At 31.8% G+C, this 23351-nt stretch overlaps 1 protein-coding gene across 1 annotated transcript in view; it reads right to left on the reverse strand.

Annotated features, from left to right (window-relative positions):
• Window positions 1–324: 324 nt before the first annotated feature.
• Window positions 325–23351, reverse strand: part of LOC134691341 (solute carrier organic anion transporter family member 4A1-like) — a 40286-nt gene continuing 17259 nt past the window's right edge. Inside the window, exons 2-11 of the mRNA XM_063551813.1 lie at window positions 16439–16889; window positions 10555–10657; window positions 8867–8988; window positions 7916–8095; window positions 7142–7231; window positions 5877–6081; window positions 5143–5308; window positions 4295–4461; window positions 3317–3381; window positions 325–2749 (exon numbers count right to left, since the gene is read on the reverse strand). Of these exons, the coding sequence (XP_063407883.1) occupies window positions 2328–2749; window positions 3317–3381; window positions 4295–4461; window positions 5143–5308; window positions 5877–6081; window positions 7142–7231; window positions 7916–8095; window positions 8867–8988; window positions 10555–10657; window positions 16439–16889 (1971 nt within the window). The 3' untranslated portion in view covers window positions 325–2327. The remainder of the gene's footprint in view (window positions 2750–3316; window positions 3382–4294; window positions 4462–5142; window positions 5309–5876; window positions 6082–7141; window positions 7232–7915; window positions 8096–8866; window positions 8989–10554; window positions 10658–16438; window positions 16890–23351) is intronic.

Raw genomic sequence — 23351 nt, forward strand, 5'->3', positions numbered from 1 at the left:
CATTTGTAAAATTAACAAATTATTTAAATAGATAAAATAAATCTCTCTTTGTTACATTACCAAAATGGTTGGTTGTCTTTAGGTTTATATTATGCCTTAAAAATAATATATTCAACGCTCAATTTTTGCAAACAAAAAATAAATTCAATTCTAATCATTGACTTACACAAAAACAGCAGTTTAATTATTACAGTGATTAATTTTTAGCAACAGATAAAAAACAATGTGTTCATTCAACATCGTGCACGGCTTGCAATATTGTATTCCGATGTTCTGTGAACTGTGAAAATGTCAAATTCTTGCAAAAAATCACTTAAAATACTTTACTATTGTAGACGTGGCATTAACATACACAAATATTTATTAAATCATGCTGTATAGAATATCTGAAATCATCATAGGAAACGTTTTCATTATCTCCACAACTGACTTATGTTCCAATCAAATAAATAAAAACATATATATATACCATCTTGAATCAATTTAATTTTTCAATATTGTAAAATCAGAAATTATTTTGAATAATGCAGTCTGGTGAGTATCAAAATATTAAAAATTTGCATTATGATATCTGAATGCAATTATGTTTGAAATTACATTAACTTATCACACACAGTGGCGGATCCAGGGGGAGGGTTCGTGGGGGTTGGAACACCCCTTTTTTTGGGATGATAAATGCATTTAAATGGGGACATATAGTTGGAACCCCCTCTTTTTTAAAATGGCAAATGGCTGGATCCACCCCTGCACACATGTGTCCACTTTCAAAATTGTAAAAATATTCGAATTAGCTCTCTTCACAATTTAGCCTTTTTGTGGTAATGCAGCGTTAAGCAAACAACAATCAATCAATCAATTTAAAAACATTGCAAATCTAAATAATAAATGTACACAATTAGTTCTGAATTTACAGTTAATTATTTACGAGCATGTGAATAGTGCATAGATTAAGTTAATGTCCAATAGATTTATATATAATGGACTGGCTGCCTTTACTATGATATGTATAAATAAATTATATAGAATATTTCTGATTTAAAAAATATTAAATATATTAATCTATATATTATAAAAAGTAAAAATGTGTAAGTATGTTTAGCCTTAAATAACATCAAACTTTAAATATTTACAAACTGACAAATACATGTACATGTATATAAATACAATACATTTTGAGTCCATAAGGCCAAACAAAAATATGAGTTTCCTTCCCCAAAAAATGAGTAGGTAAAAATCTTGTTAAAAATATTTAATGGAGACTCATGTAGGGTGGGTTCTGGACAATACCAAACAATCATAAAAATGACTGGACTTCAATGGTGCTTAAGTAAAAATGTCCGTTATGTTTAATGCATTGTATGATGTGTAAAAATTTACAGGTATGTAGTTTGAGCAGGAAACAAAACATTTTTTTTAGGCTTCAATAAATTATTTAGCTTCCACTTTTTTCTAGCATCTTTTTTTGTAACAAAATCAAGCAATTCTACATACCCAGTTGAGGTATGGTTACAAGTTTACAATTGTGTTATATTGGTCAATAATCTGTTTAAGAGTGCATATCTATTGGTTTTCAAAGTCATTGTTTTGAAAATCGTTGTGGCCAAGTAAAAACAGCACCAAATTCTTACTAACTTAAACAAAAATTAAAAATGGTTAGAAGCTAATAATCTGTGTGTATGGCTTGAAGTGTACATAATATTTAAATTAATATCATTTATACTGCACATCTATTATGTTGATTGTTTCCCGGCACAGCTTTTATAATAATTGTATTAAATTCCTGATTTGTAAATCGTTTTCTTAAAAAATAATTTGAATACATTGAATTGTCTCCCTTGTATTTGATCCACTTCAACAAACCTGAGTTTACAAACATGCTTCTTACTTGTTTGATTAACAAAAAATCTTTTCAACTACCTAAATCCCCTCTAAAAAAACATCTAAACTGCCTTTATCCATCTCCCATCAACCAATTTTTTTTTTTTTATTAATTATTCAATAGAAATACTGGGATTTGGAAACAAGAGAATGTATAATTTCTATTGTATAATTGCAATTTGTGCACTTTAAAAAAATAAATAAAAAAAAATAAAAAAAATTGTCTACCTCCCAATCAAAATTCTTAACTTCTAGTATTTCCAAATACAAAATCAATCTATATGTCCCCCCAAAAAACTTGCAGACAAACTTTTATTTTAAATAACATAAAATTAAACTAACATTTCAATTCTAATCTTGTTATAATAAACATCATCATGTAGAATCAGCAGATCTTTATCAGAGATAAAGAAACCATTCACAATTACATATCAATTTACACTCCTCCTTTAAAAATTAGTTGATTCGTTTTGCCCATTTTGATTTAATCCATTGCCGTTTTGTTTGACATCACCGTTGCCAAGTTTATTCAATGACGTTTCGATACTTTTGTCCCCTGGTGGATCATCTTTCGATCTTTTGTCCCCTGAATTCTTGTTACCGTTATGATTTGTAGAACCATTTTGTTTTGTTTTGTCTATCGTTGTGCTATTTGAATTTTCATCACATGGCGATGTCTTATAAAACATCAATGCTAGAAAGAAAAATAACGACGATAAAAATTTGCCAGATAAGGCCACTGCTAGCATGTTGTGACTCATCGAGCGATTGTCGTAGATAAAACAGGAACCTACTTCGCCACAACTGTTCTGCCACAATTTACATGTTATGTCTATCAATTTTCCAAACAAAATCGGTCCAGGAATAGAACCTGAAAAATAAATACAACAAAATTATTTAAATGATAGACAGTGTTTACAAATATATTTTTCTTTATCCATTCATCTTCCTTAACCCTTTCCCTATTGTGTCCGGGTTAACTGGGATTCATGCTTCAGATAGGTACCTCTTTTATGTTTCCTTTTGAAAAACATTGCAAACACAAGTTATCCTTCTTTATTGAAAACCATGTCAAAATCAGACGAAATTTAGGGATTTTACTTGAATTTGAAATAAGGCAATTTTTTGTGGAGTCTGATTTTTGACGAAAAAGTGAGATATTGCATTGCGATCCAACATTCCATTGTCTGCGGCTCCACAAATATTCACTCTGTGGTTAAGTTTTTGAAATTTTAACTAGAGGCTCTCAAGAGCCTGTGTCGCTCACCTTGGTCTATGTGCATATTAAACAAAGGACAAAGATGGATCAATGATTAAATTGTGTTCTGGTGAGGGTGAGGTGTTTAAATAATATAATTGAATAATTATGAGTCCTCAGTAGTTAAGTGTTGTACAAATGTACTACTATGTTGGTTTTACTTTGTGAATTATATCTTACCGAGACATCTTGCTATGATCCACTGTATTCCTAATGCAAATGATCTCTCCTTTTGAGGCACACATCTGAAAACAAATATGCAAACTTTCCTTAAACATTGTACATTAAACTATTGTTTCAGATAAGGTTAAAGGTTTGGTATCATTAAAACTTTTAAATATGCTGCAATTTTTAGCACCAGTCCTAAGTCAGAAATCTGATGTTCAGTAGTTGTCGTTTGTTGTAGTGGTTCACAAGTATTTCTTGTTTCTTGTTTTTTCATATACAGTATATTAGAATGTTTTTATTTCTTTTTGAAAGGTTTTAAACTAGTAATTTTGGAGCCCTTTGGAGACTGTACCTTGACCTATAATGGTTTACTTTTATAATTTGTGACTTGGATGGAGAGTTGGCACTCATACCACGTTCATCTTCTATATCCATTTTAAATCAATATGTTTCCTTCTCTGTACCTGTGTTACTAGGCTTTAGAGAATGAAGTATGTGTCAATACAAAAATAGTATTATGAACAGTGTCAGATTGTATTCATTTCAAAGAAAGACAACTCTTGAATTACAAATACAAAGAGCAGTAACTCTAGATAAAATAAGAAATACTGTATGATTGCCTTCGAGATAAAACTATCGACCAGATAACAAATGACCTTTAATGTAAGAGATTACTGGCAACTGAACAGCCTTCAACATTGGGCAAAACCGATAGTTTATAGTCCACTATAAAAACTTGTAAATCTTAAAACAGTTCTTCTGATGTTCAGTAGTAATTGTTTGTTGATGTGGTTCATAAGTGTTTCTTGTTTTTTATATAGTTTAGAACTTTTTTTTTCTGTTTGAATGGTTTAACACTAGTAATTTTTGGAGGTCTTTATAGTTTGCTGTTTGGTGTTGCAAATAAATTGTAATTTGGATGGAGAGTTGTATCATTGGCACTCATACCGCATCTTCTTATATCTACCTATTTGTGATTTATTTACTTACCTTAGTGTAGCAGTCAATGCAGGCATACTGGCAATAAAAGTAAGCAACATCACAATGGCAAAGACAGGCAAAAATATAGGCAAGTAAGTACAGGAAGCTCCACATTTGCCCATTGTCGCATGCATACCAGATGGCTCTGTAGATATACAGCTGCAGTTTGCATATTGCTGCAACAACAAAATATATATCTTTAAATTATGCATACTATTATCAAAACATACAATTAAGATACTTGCTGATGTCAATCTGAAATTTTACTGTCACAAATTCAAATTAGGCCTTTAAGTTTTATTAAGAACCAATCAATACAAACATGATTTTAATACACAAGAATGGAGGTCATTATTTGGCCACTTAAAATTCTACAATCCTTTCAAAATACTGTTAATACACATAATGATTAATAATTATAAAGATTAAAATTCCTGTTAATGGTCATTTGACATATTGGTTTGTGATCAAATTATAAATGATCAGCAGCCTGACCATGCTTATTTCTGTCTATGGTGCACTTCTAAGTAGCAATTCCAAAAGTGTGTTGTGAGGGGAACGTTCTTGCAGTGTAACTTTGAGATGAAAAACAGCAATAAAAGCACTTTCTTGCAGGGTTTTTTTCATGTGTGTTTAGTGTTTTTGTATCATGAATTGGTATACCTATTTTTTTTAACACACATTTTCACAGAGTAAGCCCCACAGAGATGGCTCCAATCTCAATGATGTCTAGTCTCTACAATATTGAGACAGACATGATGGAAACATTTGTGATTCCCTGAGGGTTAGAGTCAGGTATCAAGTTCTGACAACCTGCGTAGCACGGCGAGTAGTAAACCACATTGTTATCTCCTTACCCGAGGATTGGAGTCAGGTATTAGATTCTGACAACCTGCGTAGCAGGGTGAGTAGTAAACCACATTATTATCTCCACAAACAGGATTAAAATCCTCCGTGGAACAATGGCAGTTGTCGCTACAAGAATCTGTCGTAAAAGTTCCTAAAAACTCCATCCTGGTTGACCTTAAATGAAAAAAACTTATTTAAATAAATATTTCTTACATGATTATTCCTATTTTAGTTCTGAATTTAAAGATTGGACAAATGAAAACTGAATTGACCAATGAAATGAGAGTGACCTCTGAGAGTAGAAACCAATTTCAAGTTGAATTTCTACGAATGAATTGAGCTTATGTCAATCAGTGTAAATGATGTTATTGAATAATCAACTTAATCTGTGACTTAAACTTCTGAAATAAACAGAAAAACGCACCAACTTGAAAGTCGTCTATATTTATTCCATGGGTACTAATTATCCCGACCTAAATGTCAGTAGAAAAACTATGATTCAAACAAGACTGTGTCCCTAGTACACGGATGCCCCATCTGCATTATCATTTTCCGTGGACTGTGAAAATGGGGTAAAATCTTTAATTTGGCATTAAAAGACCAGAAAACGGAATGCCCATAAATGGGGCATAAATTTTTAAAATTTAATACATCTATTTGCCCGGTATTGTATATATACTGAAATTTGGTGATTTGCAAAGAAATATTAAGAAAACCCATAAAATAGGTTAAATTTACTCACCCGTTTAGTGCTTTTGGGTAAGGTATATTTACTCCAGCAAATGGCACATTTTCACAATTAATTAAAAAAATTAACACACAAGCAAAACATGGTAAAGTCACACCAAGACACAGTCTAATTATTCCTTTAATTCCTAGGTTAAATCGTTTAACAAGATATCCTCCTAAAAAAGTCCCTCCACCACCACAGGGTACAGCAACATAACCTGAAAATAAATAATTAACATTTTATCTTAAGGTGGTACCTAACACTACAGGAAGATAACTCTGTAAAATCAGCTAAACGTTTTAATAACGTTGTGTTGTAAAAGGAATATTAGGCTTCTCAATGATCACAATTGGTGTTTGTCAAATTGCTATATAACCAGTGTAATTTTTCTGACAAAACGGTTGATTCAAATGTTTTGAAATGTTTATATTTTTATTAAAGTGTCAAAGTAAATATTTTGACAAAATGTTATGAAAATTAAACGAGCCAAATTAATTTTAGTGAAAGTGTTGGGTACCACCTTAAGCACTCAAAAACTATTTTTTATGAGTTATTGATTATAAATTATAAAATAAAGCAAATAAACTATCTATCGTACTTTAGTTCATACTGTAAACTAATATTTCTTTATTTTGTGTTTAGCCCTTACTTACCCATTTTGCATGATTTAATTTCTTGATTTTCAAATTTCATTGATGTAGTTAAACAAGGAAAGATTGAAGTTTAACATATTATCATTATTTCTCTACTCCCTAAGATGCGAAATTTTGTTGGTTTACAGTAATTCTTTCTTCAACCGAACCATTTTTTGCTCTCACTTCTAAATGCTGCATACTTTCCTGGTTGGTTAATTGGTGATTAAAGCTTTTTTCAGCTCTATTGTGCAATTTCATGGGGGTGAGTGTTTTCAAGATGTCATTATGGAGAAAAGGGTTAACTAGAGTAGCAACAAATTCAAATTTAGTTTTTCTGGTCCCCCCCATTCAGAGATCACCCTCTCTTTCTAACCACAAGTATATAAGGTTGGTTAAAAAAATATGTGTGCTAAGAAAAATAAGTGGAGAATGTGTGCATTGGACACAGATTATCCCCCTGCTTGCATATACCATTATAAAGGGGAATAATTCTAGAACAGTGAAAGTGACACCACCCAAATGGAACTTGAAATGTGTCATGTAGTAAACAGCATTGTGTATGGGTGAGTGCAGACAAGGGTAACACTAATGCCCCCTCACCTGTAGCAGGCATAAACAGATATTGTATGCTATTACACTTACCTATATACATAGCTGCTGTAGAAGATTGTAAAGCAAACTGGTATTCTATAAACTTGGGTGCAAATGTGGCAAAACCTGCCAAAATATTACCTGAAAAAGACAAATTATTGTTATTGTAAATGTGGCAAAACCTGCCAAAATATTACCTGAAAAAGACAAATTATTGTTATATTGTTAAGGATGTGCACAAAAAGGTCAACTCAAATGGACCACAATGACTATCATTTAGGACAAAGTATCACTGTACTTTTAGTGGATGCCAATTTTCATGAAATCTGCACTACTGTCCATGTGCACACTGTGTTTTCGAATTATTTCTATTTCTTTGCATCTAATGAGTTAAGTCTTTTTTCAACAGATTTTTATACTTTTTATGTTGTGCTGTTACAACATTCTCAAGGTTAGGGGAGAGTTGGCACATTCAAATTATTTATGTGCCTGTTATTCAGTGGTTGTTTTTTGTTCATTATTTTGTACATAAATTAGGCAGATACATTTCTCTTTTAAATTGTTATACTTTGTCCTTTTGGTTTCATATTATGTTTAAATGCTATATTTTTGTGTTTGTTTAATCTAGACTCCCTGTCGTTTGCTATAATCTTTAACCCAACCCCCTTCATTCTCAATTTATTCATAATTAATTGATATAGTTTTCTTTTTGCTAAGGTCTTCTATTTCATGAGTTTTTTTTTTTTAAAACTAGTACCTGTATAAAATCCACACAACTGGTACTCTACACAAAATAATAGAGTGTTCTTCTGATAAAATACAAACCTTCTGCTGCAGCTGCTAAATTTAGACACATAAATGTCGGATTTGTTAGCAGGACTCTCACAGCAGACCAGACATGAAGTAACTTCCCTTTACTACCAGGGACTATTTCTGTTGTGGGAACTTTTTTGGTGTTACTGTTATATACTTCTTTTTCTTTCTCTGCTTTGTAGTTTTCTGAACCTAAATTAAACGCAAGAAAAAAATTATCAAGAGTTAGAGTGAACATTGCTGTAAATTCAGAAATTGTTGCAATGTTTTTATTATTAAGAAAAATGCGACAAGATTATAATCGCAATAATTTACTAACATTGTGAAATTTTTATCTGAATAAACAGGATTTTTCTGAATATCCCATTTGGGTCAAAAATGACAAAATCTCAATAATAAATGTACGCAATAATTTCTGATTTACAGTATCCTGTTTAATTCATATAAAAAAAAATCAAAATGAGAGTATAAATTATTGGGATTATACCCCTGCTTGCATTTTTTGCAATAATAATAAATTGCTTCGCTGAGCAGTTAGGGCCAAAATTGGATACAGGTCTGAATTTGGATTGTTATTTAATATTTGACACACAATAGGTTTCGGACACAGAATAACTGTATTCAAAGAACTTAAAATTGGTTATATGATTTGAATTTATATTTAATTTTTGGCTTTTGTGCAATACACTATGTTGTTGCAAATTGGTATGCACTTTGCAGTATGGGCTTTGTTCATTGTTGAAAGACATAGCTGTTAATTTCTGTGTCATTTGGTCTCTGGTGGAGATTTGCTTCATTGGCAATCATACCACATCTTCTTTTTTTATAATAATAAATTAGTAGGTAAGGCAACACCGAACAATTCTAATTTCAAGTTTAGCCTTGTTCCTGTCATTTGGCTTCAACCTCATTGATTGATATATACTCTGTAACTCATTTTATTCACAAGAGTACAATAAATACCTGGTAAAGATGTAGGAAATCCACAGATTGGTATTGAGATCATTAAAGCTAAAATTCCACTCAGTAAAAAACCAACCCACCATGCTCCTACCCATCTTGGACTCAGAGAATTTATTGATAAGCTGAAAAATAACAACAGAACACATTAGCAAAGTGCATACCAAACCAACCATACTCCAAACCATCTTGGACATTGATAAGCTGAAAAATAACAACAGAACACTTTAGCAAGTTACATACCAAACCCACCATACTCCATCCGATTCAGGACTAAGAGAATTTATAAATAAGCTGTTAAAGCATCAACACTTTTAAAGCATAAAACAAGAATGTGAACATGGATGCCCCACTTGCACAATCATTTTCTATGTTCAGTGATTTGTGAAATTCGGGTAAAAACTCATCTGTGAATCAACTTATTTTCGCGTTTTATCCTTTTAAGTCCATTTCACAGCTATTTAATTTCGTGATCTTTAAATTTATATGATGTAGTTTAATAAGAAAAGATCCAAGTTTTACATTTTCACAACGATTTATATTGGTGCTATTTATCTACTAGCGAAAATAAGTTGGTTTACAGTGTTTGGTATTCATATTAGAAAGATCATATCATAGGGAAAATGTGTACGAAGTTTCAAGTTGACTGGATTTCAACTTCATCAAAAACTTCCTTGACCAAAAACTTAAACCTGAAGCGGGACAGACAGACAGAAGAACAAACAGACACACAGACAGAGCCCTTAAATGGTGTATACAAATCCACAACGCTCAAATCATAGACTAAGAGAATTTATAAATAAGCTGTAAAAACATAATTTTTAAACAAAACTGCACACTCATACCCGCAAAAAACAAACTCAACAGGCTTCAATCCATCTTTGACTGGAAGAATTTATTGATAAGCTTGAATACATCACAAAACAAACCAATCGATCATGGAAATTTATTTTCTGTGAATTGTGATTGAAAAAAAAATCAACTCGTGATTTGTGATAAGACCCCCCCCCCCCCCCCCCCCCCAATATCAGGCCCCTCTATAATTGAAAATGATATAATACATGTATCACACCAGAGTTTTCGACATGTGGTGGACTTGACCACCACATTTTTGGGAAGGACCAACACAATTTTGGTAATTTGCAATCGACATGATAGTGAGGACCACTAGAGAAAACAGATTTCCAGAACTCTGTCACAGGAGGTTGTGGATCTAACATTATGAAGAGTGGTCTGCAAAAGACAACCGTAACAGTATAAATGCATTCGCAACACATGTAACATAAGTTCCAAAGGCCCCCCTTCCAACTTGTTGAAAATGCCAACAAGATCTAAATTTGGAAATTTTTTAATTCACTATAAAAAAAGTCTGTAAGTTAAAAAAAACAAATTATTCGTTTGTAAGATTCTAATTTTGTGGGTTGAGAGGGTGATCACAGAAAATCCACAAATCAAAATGTTCAGTTACTTTGATATGAGCATAAAGAAAGGAGGAAATCTGGTAACCTCAAAGTCGCTTAATTTTTTAGTTGTTAAGAATAGTTGTAGAACTATGTACAAAAACAATAATGGTTCTTTAATCATTGTTAATGGGACACAACTCCTTACTTTTTTCTGTATTTTTATAAGCACAGCTGTGACTGATACTTGCAATCCTATACATACCATAAATATCAAATGTCACAACATACCTGTTTGTATCAACTGAATCAAAATCTACATATAGATTAAGGAATGCTCCGCCTGCTAAATAACCTATGGCTGGTCCCACGATGGCAAAAGCATAAAATATACCTACAAGTAGAAATATATCAAATATTACTTATAACTAAATAACCTATAGCTGGTCCTACTATGTCAAAGGCATAAAATATACCTACAAGTAGAAATATATCAAATATTACTTATGTTAAATGTGGTGGCACTACAGGGAGGTAACTCTGTAAAAATCATCTAAATAAATATATCAAATATCAATCATGTTAAAGGTGGTATGTGACATTACAGGGAGGTAACTCTGTAAAAATCATCTGAATAAATATATCCAATATTAATCATGTTAAAGGTGGTATGTGACATTACAGGGAGGTAACTCTGTAAAAATCATCTGAATAAATATATCCAATATTAATCATGTTAAAGGTGGTATGTGACATTACAGGGAGGTAACTCTGTAAAAATCATCTAAATAAATACAGGGATGATTCTACTATATAGTTTAGGGCCGCTTAGCGGCCCTCAATTCCTACAGCGGCCCCGAAAAAAATGGGTAAAAATAAATTCCCAATTGAAAAAAAAATTAATATTTCCGGAATTTTTTCCGTTTTTGACTTAGGCAATTACAATTTTCCAGCAGTTCTCATCAAAGCGTGTTAAAAGCCGAAGAAGAATAATGTCAACGGAAGATTGTTAAGATAAGGTAAATGAGCATATTGTTGTAAGTTTTCTTTCAAAAGTTTAAGAGAAGTTTTTCAATACATTTGGTCTTGTAATTTTAAAGCAGAGTGAGACCTTATAGTTAGAATATCATAAATTTGACCAAAAAATGTTACATGGGAGTATTCGATCTCGTAAAAGCAGATCGCCCAGCAGGTCGATTACAGATGCTTTTTACCAACATGGGTCTCGTAAAAGCAGACCTTGGCAGGGAGCAAAACTTATTAATTTTGACAATACCTTTGATAAATTTAATGTGCGCCGATCTCGTAAAGGTAGTCCAATATTATTCTGACGCCCAACGGTTGTTTAGCCAGACAAGCTGGGTCGTGTGACCAGCTTGTCTGGCTAAACAGCCGTTGGACGTCAGAGTAATCTCGGACTATTGTCAAAGCAGATCGATTAACAGAACTCGTTATCAAATATATTTATGAAAAATATAAATAAGTATTTCTGTCAAAAGTCCGACTGTCTAGGCATTTTAGAATAAAGGACGACATAAACAAATCAATGAAGGATAGAAAAAAAACTTTTTGGGGTTGAGGTTCGGGTTAGTATTTTAAGAAGATACAATGCTATTGGGCACAGAAAAAAATTATTGTTTCTTCATGGAGAATTAAACTTAATAAATATTAAATAAATACAGAATTTACTCTTTTTTGTAGTCTAGATGAAAATGATATGAATAGTGGAAATTATCCAAACAATTAAAATTTGAAAACAAATTATTATGGTTCAATGTTTAAATTTTATTGTTCCTTAGGGTTACACCAAGGGTAAAACTATGACAACCTCCCATATAATTTTATCAGCAACAAAATTGCCAAAAATATCTTACCAAAATAAGACTTAAACCATTGTAAATGCTTTCGTGAATTCAACAGAACTTATGTGTTAGTCCAAATTAATTTCAAGCAATGTCAATTTATAAAGATGACTAGCTGTTAAAAATTACCCAATGGATATTTTTATTTGCTATATGTAACCAGATGCTCCGCAGGGCGTAGCTTTATACGACCGCAGAGGTTGAACCCTGAACGGTTGGGGCAAGTATGGACACAACATTCAAGCTGGATTCCGCTCTAAATTTGGATTACGATTAAATAGTTGACACAGCATAGGTTTCTGACACAGAATGAATGTATTAAAATGAACTTAAAATTTTTGTTTTCTCTTAGAGCAATTCACTATGCTGTTGAATATTAATCCTCTCAAAAAAGTGTTTGAAGAAATTTTCTTTTTATTTATGAAATTTCAAATGAGAAAAATTTAACCCAATTTTTTATTCACATCCCCCTTTCCCTTATTCCAAAACTAATTTCAATTAAAATATTCTAATGGAGTTTGCAACAATTACTACTCATTTAAATACATGATGTAAAAAAACTGCTTGTTATCACTGAATGGTAAAGATTATTTAAATTTATCAGTTGGTAGTAAAAAGTGAATATACATTGTATATTGTATATAACAAAGATTTAAGTTGATTCTGGACAAAGAAAGATAACTCCAATTAAAAAAAATTCTTGCAGATATTTCTTGCTTACTATACTGGACAAAGAAAGATAACTCTTAATTACAAAAAAATTTGCTATTTCACAATATAGTGAAATTAGATATTTCTTGCCATTGCACAATACTGTGCAATTGAAAAGACTTGCTATTGCACAATACTTAATATAATAATTTTAGATCCTGATTTGGACCAACTTGAAAACTGGGCCCATAATCAAAAGTCTAAGTACATGTTTAGATTCAGCATATCAAAGAGGCCCAAGAATTTAATTTTTGTTAAAATCAAACTTAGTTTAATTTTGGACCCTTTGCACTTTAATTTAGACCAATTTTAAAACTGGACCAAAAATTAAGAATCTACATACACAGTTAGATTTGGCATATCAAAGAACCCCAATTATTCAATTTTTGATGAAATCAAACAATGTTTAATTTTGGACCCCGATTTGGGCCAACTTGAAAACTGGGCCAATAATCAAAAATCTAAGTACATTTTTAGATTCAGCATATCAAAGAACCCCAAGGTTTCAATTTTTGTTAAAATCAAACTAAGTTTAATTTTGGACCCTTTGGACCTTAATGTAGACCAATTTGAAAACGGGACCAAAAATTAAGAATCTACATACACAGTTAGATTCGGCATATTAAAGAACCCCAATTATTCAATTTTGATGAAATCAAACAAAGTTTAATTTTGGACCCTTTGGGCCCCTTTTTCCTTAACTGTTGGGACCAAAACTTCCAAAATCAATACCAACCTTCCTTTTATAGTCATAAACCTTGTGTTTAAATTTCATAGATTTCTATTTACTTATACTAACGCTATGGTGCGAAAACCAAGAAAAATGCTTATTTGGGTCCCTTTTTGGCCCCTAATTCTTAAACTGTTGGGACCGAAACTCCCAAAATCAATACCAACCTTCCTTTTGTGGTCATAAACATTGTGATTAAATTTCATTGATTTCTGTTTACTTTAACTAAAGTTATTGTGCGAAAACCAAGAATAATGCTTATTTGGGCCCTTTTTTGGCCCCTAATTCCTAAACTGTTGAAAATAAAACTCCCAAAATCAATCCCAACCTTTATTTTGTGGTTATAAACCTTGTGTCAAAATTTCATAGAGTTCTATTAACTTAAACTAAAGTTATAGTGCGAAAACCAAGAAAATGCTTATTTGGGCCCTTTTTGGCCCCTAATTCCTAAAATGTTGGGACCAAAACTCCCAAAATCAATACCAGCCTTCCTTTTATGGTCATAAACCTTGTGTTAAAATTTCATAGATTTCTATTCACTTTTACTAAAGTTAGAGTGCGAAAACTAAAAGTATTCGGACGACGACGACGACGACGCCGACGCCAATGTGATAGCAATATAGACGAAAATTTTTTCAAAATTTGCAGTCGTATAAAAAGGTTACCATAGCTAAGATGTAAACTGCTAAAAGAAGTACAATAAACTTCATGTACATGTAACAACTTTAGTTTTACTCGTCCCAATCGAATGTCAGGATGTCAAGCGATCTGGTAATCATGATATATTTATATACTATTATTTGATAATCCGCTGAGTAGCTCCATCAGGATTATTCAAAATGTTACAACTTCTTACAGCAGTCATTGTATATACATGTATAAATAAAGGTAAAACTTGATTTTCCGTTTTTATAGGAAAATAGTGTTAATTCATCATAGATTTTATGCCGGAAAAAAAATCCCAATTGCATGAAAATTCCCAATTTTGATAGTCAAGGGACCCATTTGAAAACACCTGGAATCATCCCTGAAATATATCAAATGAGTTGCTTTGGATAGAAACCAACCTTTCGAAAGTGCATGTACACATATAAGACATTGATGGATTTCAAAACAATGAAATACAAAATATGAGATGAATTTTGGTCTGTGTTGTACGGTTGCTATAACACCTCAAAAACAGCAAATTACACAAATTGAAAAAGTTCAGAGAAGAGCAGCATGCTTCTCATGCAATCGCTTCCATAACACCAGCTCAGTTACTGAAATGATGACAGATAAATTGGTACCCACTCAAAATTAGGGGCTTACGTTACAGACTTGTTTTCTTCTACAAAATTATTCATGAAATTGTTGTTGCACAGTCCCTACACATAACCTTTTGATCCCACTAGACAATAGAACCAGACATAGCAATCCGCTCTCATTTAGGCAAATACAAACATCTAAAGACAGTTATAAATATTCATTTTATCCACGAACAATTATAAATTGGAACTATCTGCCACAACAAATAGTATCATGCAGTACAGTACAGTAGAGGGATTTAAGAGTATGATCACAGAATCTGCTCTCATCCCCATATTCTATCCCTAACTATTCTGTTATCAAATGTATATAGTTTTATCAAAATTTATTTTTTGAATGTACATACGTTATTTTGTTTTTTCTTGATTTTGTTATTTTTGATTTTTTCCTGCTAAAATGTAAATTATAAATTTTATAGTCGACGCCTGGCAAATAATCTTCAATAATTGAAGGATCGCTAGAAACCTAAAGAAGAAGACCTCAATTTTCAAAATTGTTACAGACTTGAGATTTTATCAATCTGAACTAGGTTAACCATATTACAGCTTATATCCTAAAGCATGTAGAGCAGGACTTTAGTTAGCTCTCTTGCTTTGTTTTTATATTGTACAATCATTATAATTAGGATAACACCCAATTAAATTCAAATATTATATATACAGGTTAAACTATGCCTAAATATATTGTTTAAAAATGTCAATCTTATTTACAAATCTCGTATAAACAATTATACAAGCAAAGCAAGCAAGCCAACCAAAGATCTGCTTTACATGCATTAGGAAATTAGCTGTAACAGATGTATTGATATTCCTTTGCATATTAAGGTATATTTTTTTCCGACACAACTCAAATATTACTCAAGTTTAAATGAAATTCTATCGTAAATAAAGCAGTTTTTTGCTGTAGGGATGTATAGATAACATGAAATGAATGAATCAATACAATGGAATTTCTCAACTAAAATCAGGTTCAAAAAAAATTGTTGCATTTTTGTAATTTTTCAAAACTTAAACATGGGAAATAACTCTTCATTTTTGTACTTTTTCAAAACTGTAAAATGGGAGATAACTATTCTCTGCTTGATGACATTTTTATGTTTTTTTACTGTCTCATCACAGAAATCATGTTATTCATCTTTGATCAAGTTTTTCTCCGATTGACATTCCAAAACTGCTTACAATATTCAAATAATCATCTTAAATTAATTTAAGCATACTCGAAATTAGACTTGAATATTGATGAAGATGTTAATTCTCTATAAAAGCTGGGTTTATTTTGTTTATTAAATCTCCTTCAAGTACCGATTTTTTTTCTTCTATTTTAACCTCAATGTGTATAAATGTAACATTCTAAGTTTTATTCCATTTGCAATTTTAATAATATTGATGTTTATGTTTAAACATACATAAAAAGGTATAACATACTGTTTAGAAATAATTGATGCAAGATATTCTTTAGTGTAGTTTCAACATGGCACTATAATCATGTTTTTTTTGCACGTGCGATAGTGAGGGCTAAAATTACACGAATATAATGCCATGTTTTATTTTACAATTAATCTTACCTATATACATTGATGATGATCGGAGTGGTAAGTTCTCATCAAGGTAGGTAACTCCTAAGGTATACAAGGGGGCAGCACCTGCCCCATGTAAAAATTGTCCTAAATAAAACACCCATTTATAACTCGATAAACTATCTATTTTATTGTCACACTCTGTTGAGCTATTATAAGATGAATGACACAAGTTATCTCCACTTGAAATAATCTCATATTCAGCAGCGGTAAACTTTGGTATTGAAAAAACAAATGATCCAATTGCCATGATAAATACACCTATTCCAAGATATCTAGGCTTACAACCGAGTCCTCCAAAATAACTAACAGGTATTAAACAAAGGACGGAAGCAATGTCATAACTACTCGCTATAATCCCCGACTCTGTACTGCTCATGTCATAACGACGTTCCACGGTGGATATCACAACATTAACGAATCCATTCACAACCATACCCTGAAAAATAGAAATAAAATGTCAACACATAAAATTTTGAAATTACTCTCTTTTTTATTAAGTTTTTATATATATAGCTAGTAATAATATAAAGCACTTGAAAACTGTCTATTTGACTGATAAGATTCCAAAATGTGTGAAATATGTAGTTTTGTCTGTTCAATTGTCTAAAATATGTTGTTACAATGGTCCATGGATGTCTTGTTTTGAGGTTTTGAAGTATTGCAACTTATTTAAATCGCTTTACACTTTTCTGGTGCAAGTGCTGTTCTTTTTTAAAATCTACAAGGGTGTCTTTTAGATGCAAGAGATATGGGTCTGCTATTTATTGTCATGGACTATTTCCGATGGACTATCATTGTTTCTCAAGACCAAACTTGCAAATGGTGTCAAGGGAGAGTCATACATACAGTCCCAAAAATGTTCTTCCTGGAACGGGGATAAAACCAGGAACCTTTGTGTAAGTACCCTAATATGCTAACCACTACACATGAAGGCTCTATGCTAACCAATACACATGAAGGCTCTCATATGAAAATAATAACAGAAGGACATTCTGGATATATATAGGTCAGTGACACAGAAACATAATGTCATCAAAAATTAAATCTTACAAGATACTATTGAATGCCTTACACATGAAATGTATATATATATATGACAAATAGACAGTTTTGCAACGGCACCAAAAGGTACATGGCAAGCATTAATACTTAAAAAGTAGATTTTAACAAGAATGTGTCCACAGTACACTATCATTTTTTAAGTTCAGTGGACTATGAAATTGGGAATCAAAAGTCTAATTTGGCATTAAAATTCAAAAGATCATATCATAGGAAAAATGTGTACTAAGTTTCAAGTTGATTGGATTTCAACTTCATCAAAAACTACTTTGACCAAAAACTTCAACTAAAACCTGACAGACAGACGAACGAACGAATGAACGAACAGACTAACAGACCAGAAAAAATAAAGCCCCTCTATTATCCTAGGTGGGGAATAAAAATTATCAATAGCCCTATATTTGTTCAATAAGCCATGATGACCAGAAACTGACATCGTTAAAGTATACGAATTAGAAGGAAAAGCCATTGAAATATTGAGACATGAGAAAATGAGTTACATTACATCACCAAACAGCCTTCAATAATGCCAGACTTATAATTTTACAATGAGGTAGTGTCACAAATTCAAATGAGTGTATCCATTTGTAAAACCATCTGTTCAAGAGGTTTTTTTTTATGTATTCTTAATAAACTAAAAACTTTTTGCTTGTCACACCCTGTGTTTCTTTTGGCTTGGATCTTGTCTTTCAATTTGGCAAACAGTTTTTATAACACTTATATTAGCCTTTTTCACCATTTTATAATATCAACAATCAGCTGTAGGTAATCAAATTTTAATTTAAAACTATCCAACTTTGAAATAAAATTGGTAGCGATCCAAAATTTTTAAATTTAAAGATTGTACCAAGATATACAAATCAAAAGACATACTTAAATATAACTAAGATCGCGGCATGTTATGCAGTTTGAACACACAAATTTAAAGTACATCAGATTAAAATGTTGGGAACGAGCGAAAAAAATAATCTTTCGTTCTTCATTTATCAATTAAACTTGGTTAAATATATGTTATAGTGATATGATTCTCAAATATACAAATTAATAATATATTAAAAGTAATTTTAGCAAATCACACTGTTAAAGAGTTTTTACATTAAGTTTCATTTCAATCAATTTAGGATTGATCTACACTTGTATTAAGATTACACATCTTGAGGCTGATACATGTGATGAAAGAGTATCGTAACCTTAATGTGTGAAGTCAAATTATGTAATTATATGAACAAGAGGTTGCACATGCTTTAGTGCTATTAAAGCATTAACTCCACTTCTAATAGAAGTACATGTAGTTCATGGTTTTATTACAAAAAGGAAAAGGAAAGTAGAGAGAATCAGAGACAATTTTTTTTATTTTTTAAAAGATTTATATCTAAGTGTTTCATATTGTCATGATTGTTGGTAAATTGTTATTTTCCTATAACCCAATGTAACACCTTAGTCAGCTGGGGTTATCAGCACTCTCAGATTAAAACTGATCACTGAAAATTTGCTGACCAAATATGAAGTATTTGTATAGAAATGGAAAACAGACACACAGACAAACTGAATGCAATATAGCATGTATAGCTCTGTTAGGGTGATCCAAAGTTTTTGACCACCACATTTAGAAGGGAGTCATTACATAGGTATTTTGCAATATAGAAAGAATAGATATGATTAGCAGATTTTCTTCTAATAGGATCACCAGGAAAAAAACATTTCAAGAACCCTGGCAGATTAAAATATATTGTTTACAATTGGTACAACTTTAATAACATTATAGAGGGGGGTGGGGTGGGTAGGAGGGGTACTGATCCCGAAATCCCAGACTTAAAAAATAGGAAATCCAGAGGTCCCGAATTTAAATAAAGTAAATCCTGACGTCCCGAAATCCAAAAAAAAGGATTCCCGGATCCTGAAAGGGTCAATCCTGAAATCCCGAGCTTGAAAACACCCTATCCCGGAGTCCTGATAAAGGTCCTATCCCCCCTCATTATAAAGTTCCAGACTAATTCACATATAAGTCCCCTTTTATTAAATAACAGCACAGTTATACAACGCTTCATGTACCAACAGTTACAGACTGACATCATAGGAGGTATAATAATACATAAGCAACAAAATTCAGATAACTAGGATGCACAGCATAGAAAAATATCTCTGAAACCAATTCTCAATGGAATTAGTAATGATCTTTGTCTGCAATTGTATGCATAATATATCATTTACATTTCTGATTGTAATAAATTCTGTTTCTGCAATAGTATGTGTAATATATCATATTCAATTGACATGATTGACGCTACAGTATTTTGTAAATCAGAAGATGTTGTTTTCATCACTCAGTTTGTCAGTTTCTTATCCTTACCTGATAACACACTTCACAATTTTTGTAAAAAAAATCTTGGGGTTGTAAATTTTCATCATTTTTTTTGAACATTGAAGAATTTAAATTAACAGTTTGTAATTCAACTCTTGACTTCAGGCTGTTAAACTGCAGCAACTTTCATCAATTCATTCATTTTTTTGTAGAATAATTCAACATTGAGGAATTTAAATTGACACTTTCAGAATTCAATTTTTGACTTCTGGCAGCAGTTTTCATCAATTCAAACTGGATTTTTTTTGTTGTAAATAAATTAATTTCAAAATCAAGTAATTTATTTTCCAACTTTTGTCTGACTTATACTTTTGTGAAAAATGGTGCATTTATTGTTAGTCCAGTAACAGATAGATCATGAATACCATACCCCTAGCCAGGCGGTTCGGATGACCCCCCCCCCCCCCCCCCCCCTGAAAACAAATAAGCACTGTTAAAGTCAATGTTTGTTAGAATTGTTACTGCTAAAGTCGAGTTTGTGAGTCCAACAAACCCCCCCTTGGAAATTCCTGACTACACTCAGTACAGGCCTGAATACATACCTCACTAAATATAATTGGAGACAATTGTTCTGTATAATGACCATATTGATACTTTTTCACAAAATTCTTATACTTTATTAGCTCTTTGGTGGGGTTGTTGTCTCTTGGACATTCCCAATTGCCATTCTCAATTATATTTCATTAAGATTAATATTGATACATTGTAGTAAGATATGCTGAAATGTGTAATTCAGTGGTTGTCGTTTGCTTATGTGTTACATATTTTTTTTTCATTTATTTTTTTTACATAAATAAGGCCGTTACAAGTTTTCTCATTTGAATTGTTTTACATTGTCTTATCTGAGCCTTTTATAGCTGACTATGTGGTATGGGCTTTGCTCATTGTTGAAGGCCGTACTGTTAATGTTTGTGTCATTTTGGTCTTTTGTGGATAGTTGTCTCATTGACAATCATACCATATCTTCTTTTTTATATGATCTTAAGTTACAAGAAATTTTACTCATAAGATTTTTTGTGAAAATAGCCTCAAGTCCTCTCTCATAAGTCATAATTCAGAATTTTTCATCAATTTTCCGACCATATATTGTTAAAGGATTTTACAATTACCAAACAACAATTACTATTTTATCAGTTCTGCATAATCTTTAAGCCTAGTTTTTTGAATTCATAAGTCATAAATTTACTGATTGCACATGAATGAAGATAAAAACAGTTTTAAATATTGATACAAAATAAATGCATATGGATGATATCTTTAGCCTTTTCAATTACCAAGGGACATATATATATAAGGTCTGTGTTATATCACTAATATTACATAACAATCGACTAAAAACTTCCCCACAACGAAAGATGGTTCTTTAGTATATTATTAAACAATCGACTAAAAACTTCCCCACTACGAAAGATGATTCTTATAAGCATATTACAAAACAATTGACTAAAAACTTCCCTACTACAAAAGATGATTCTTTGTAACATAACAATGGACAAAAAACTTCCCACTATTATATTAAAGATGATTCTTTACCATAGCTATAATTTAGTATAAAGAATGACACAACATTCTTGTTTTTTTTGTTTTAATGACCCTCCCAAACAACTGACATTTTTGTAGCATTACAGCATTTCCAACCCTGCCACCAAAGTTTTGTTAAAGGCAGATAACCCAGGTAAAATTAAGCATTTATGGCATGTGCACTTTGACTATGTTTTTTTAGTTGCAAGTCAATATTGGACACTTAGTATATGAAAATAATGACTATAAAATACAATTTATTAAAATGCATTTGCTAAGCAAAGCACTAGCCTTAAACCATATAACTTACTTCAATTATTGATATAAAACAGGTGTATGTACTGTTTATTTCATGAAAGCCATGGGTTCACCTAAATTTTAGATTATCATGGAACAAAACTGCTAGGTATCAGGTATGGTGACCTAAGATGGCCTGATATAAATACTTATGACAAGTAAGATTTGATCTTAGAACTTTCACACTTAATTTAATCAATTTTAAAGTGATGATTTCTTCACTATGAAAATTTATATATTTCCAGCCATCAAGCTACAGATGAAAAATTAATCTATGTTAACAACTTGTTAAGGGAACCCACAACCTCATGCACACTAGGCAAGCTAGACACCAGAAGCAGCTGAATGAGTATAAGCCTACAGCCTTCCCTTGCAGTGACAATGTACAATTATAAATGAGAATAAGAAGATATGGTATCATCACAAAAGACTGAATGACACAGAAATTAACTACTATATGTCACCATATGGATTTCAACAATAGATCTCTCTGTCATAAAACATTTAAACTTTATACTTTTGGAATACACAAATTGTGCAACATAAACCATGAATAGCAATCTTCTATTTTTGCTTTTAAACCAGTTTTGGGCATTGTCTTCTTGATCCCTATACCCCTTTTCAACATAGTTGATTCAAATCCTCTATAAATATGCACTCAGAGGAGAAACAAATTTCAATTCAATTACTTTGAGACTATTACATAACAAATATATATCATATTATTATATAACGAATGTTACATAATCCCTCATTGATAATTCCCTACTGTGACTACTTAAGAGTTTATAAACAGAAGTTTCAAATAAAAGGAAATTGAATGATCTAGGTTAACCTCTACTAATGGTTTATAAATATAATGAAGTCTAGGGTAAGAAAAACCAAACATTATCAGTCTGATGTTAATAAGTGGAACAGGAATAGCTGTCTGTTTCAGAGCACCATATTTCTTTACGTTTTTGTGGGTTTTATGTTACCCATCTTAAGATTCTGTGTATTCATTGTTGTTGACTTGTTAAAATGATGACCCCCCCCCCCCCCCCCCCCCCCCCCCCCCCCCACAACTAGTGCTTTTTCTGCCATTACAACATTTCCAACCCTGCCACCAAAATCTTAGTCTTGACTTGTTGTATTGACCCACTTGACAACAAAGTGCTTTTTCTGCCATTACAACATTTCCAACCCTGCAACCAAAATCTTAGTTTTGACTTGCTGTATTGACCCACTTGACAACAAATGTTTTTTCTGCCATTACAACATTTCCAACCCTGCAACCAAAATCTTAGTTTTGACTTGTTATGTATTGACCCACTTGACAACAAATTGCTTTTTCTACTATTACAACATTTGTAACCCTGCCACCAAAATCTTAGTCTTGACTTGTTGTATTGCCCCACTTGACAACAAATGTTTTTCTGCCATTACAACATTTCCAACCCTGCAACCAAAATCTTAGTTTTGACTTGTTGTATTGACCCACTTGACAACAAATTGCTTTTTCTACTATTACAACATTTCCAACCCTGCCACCAAAATCTTAGTTATGACTTGTTGTATTGACCCACTTGACAACAAATTGCTTTTTCTGCCATTACATTTCCAACCCTGCAACCAAAATCTTAGTTTTGACTTGTTGTATTGACCCACTTGACAACAAAT

The sequence above is a fragment of the Mytilus trossulus genome, chromosome 11, assembly GCF_036588685.1.
Source record: "Mytilus trossulus isolate FHL-02 chromosome 11, PNRI_Mtr1.1.1.hap1, whole genome shotgun sequence".
NCBI classification, from domain to species: domain Eukaryota; kingdom Metazoa; phylum Mollusca; class Bivalvia; order Mytilida; family Mytilidae; genus Mytilus; species Mytilus trossulus.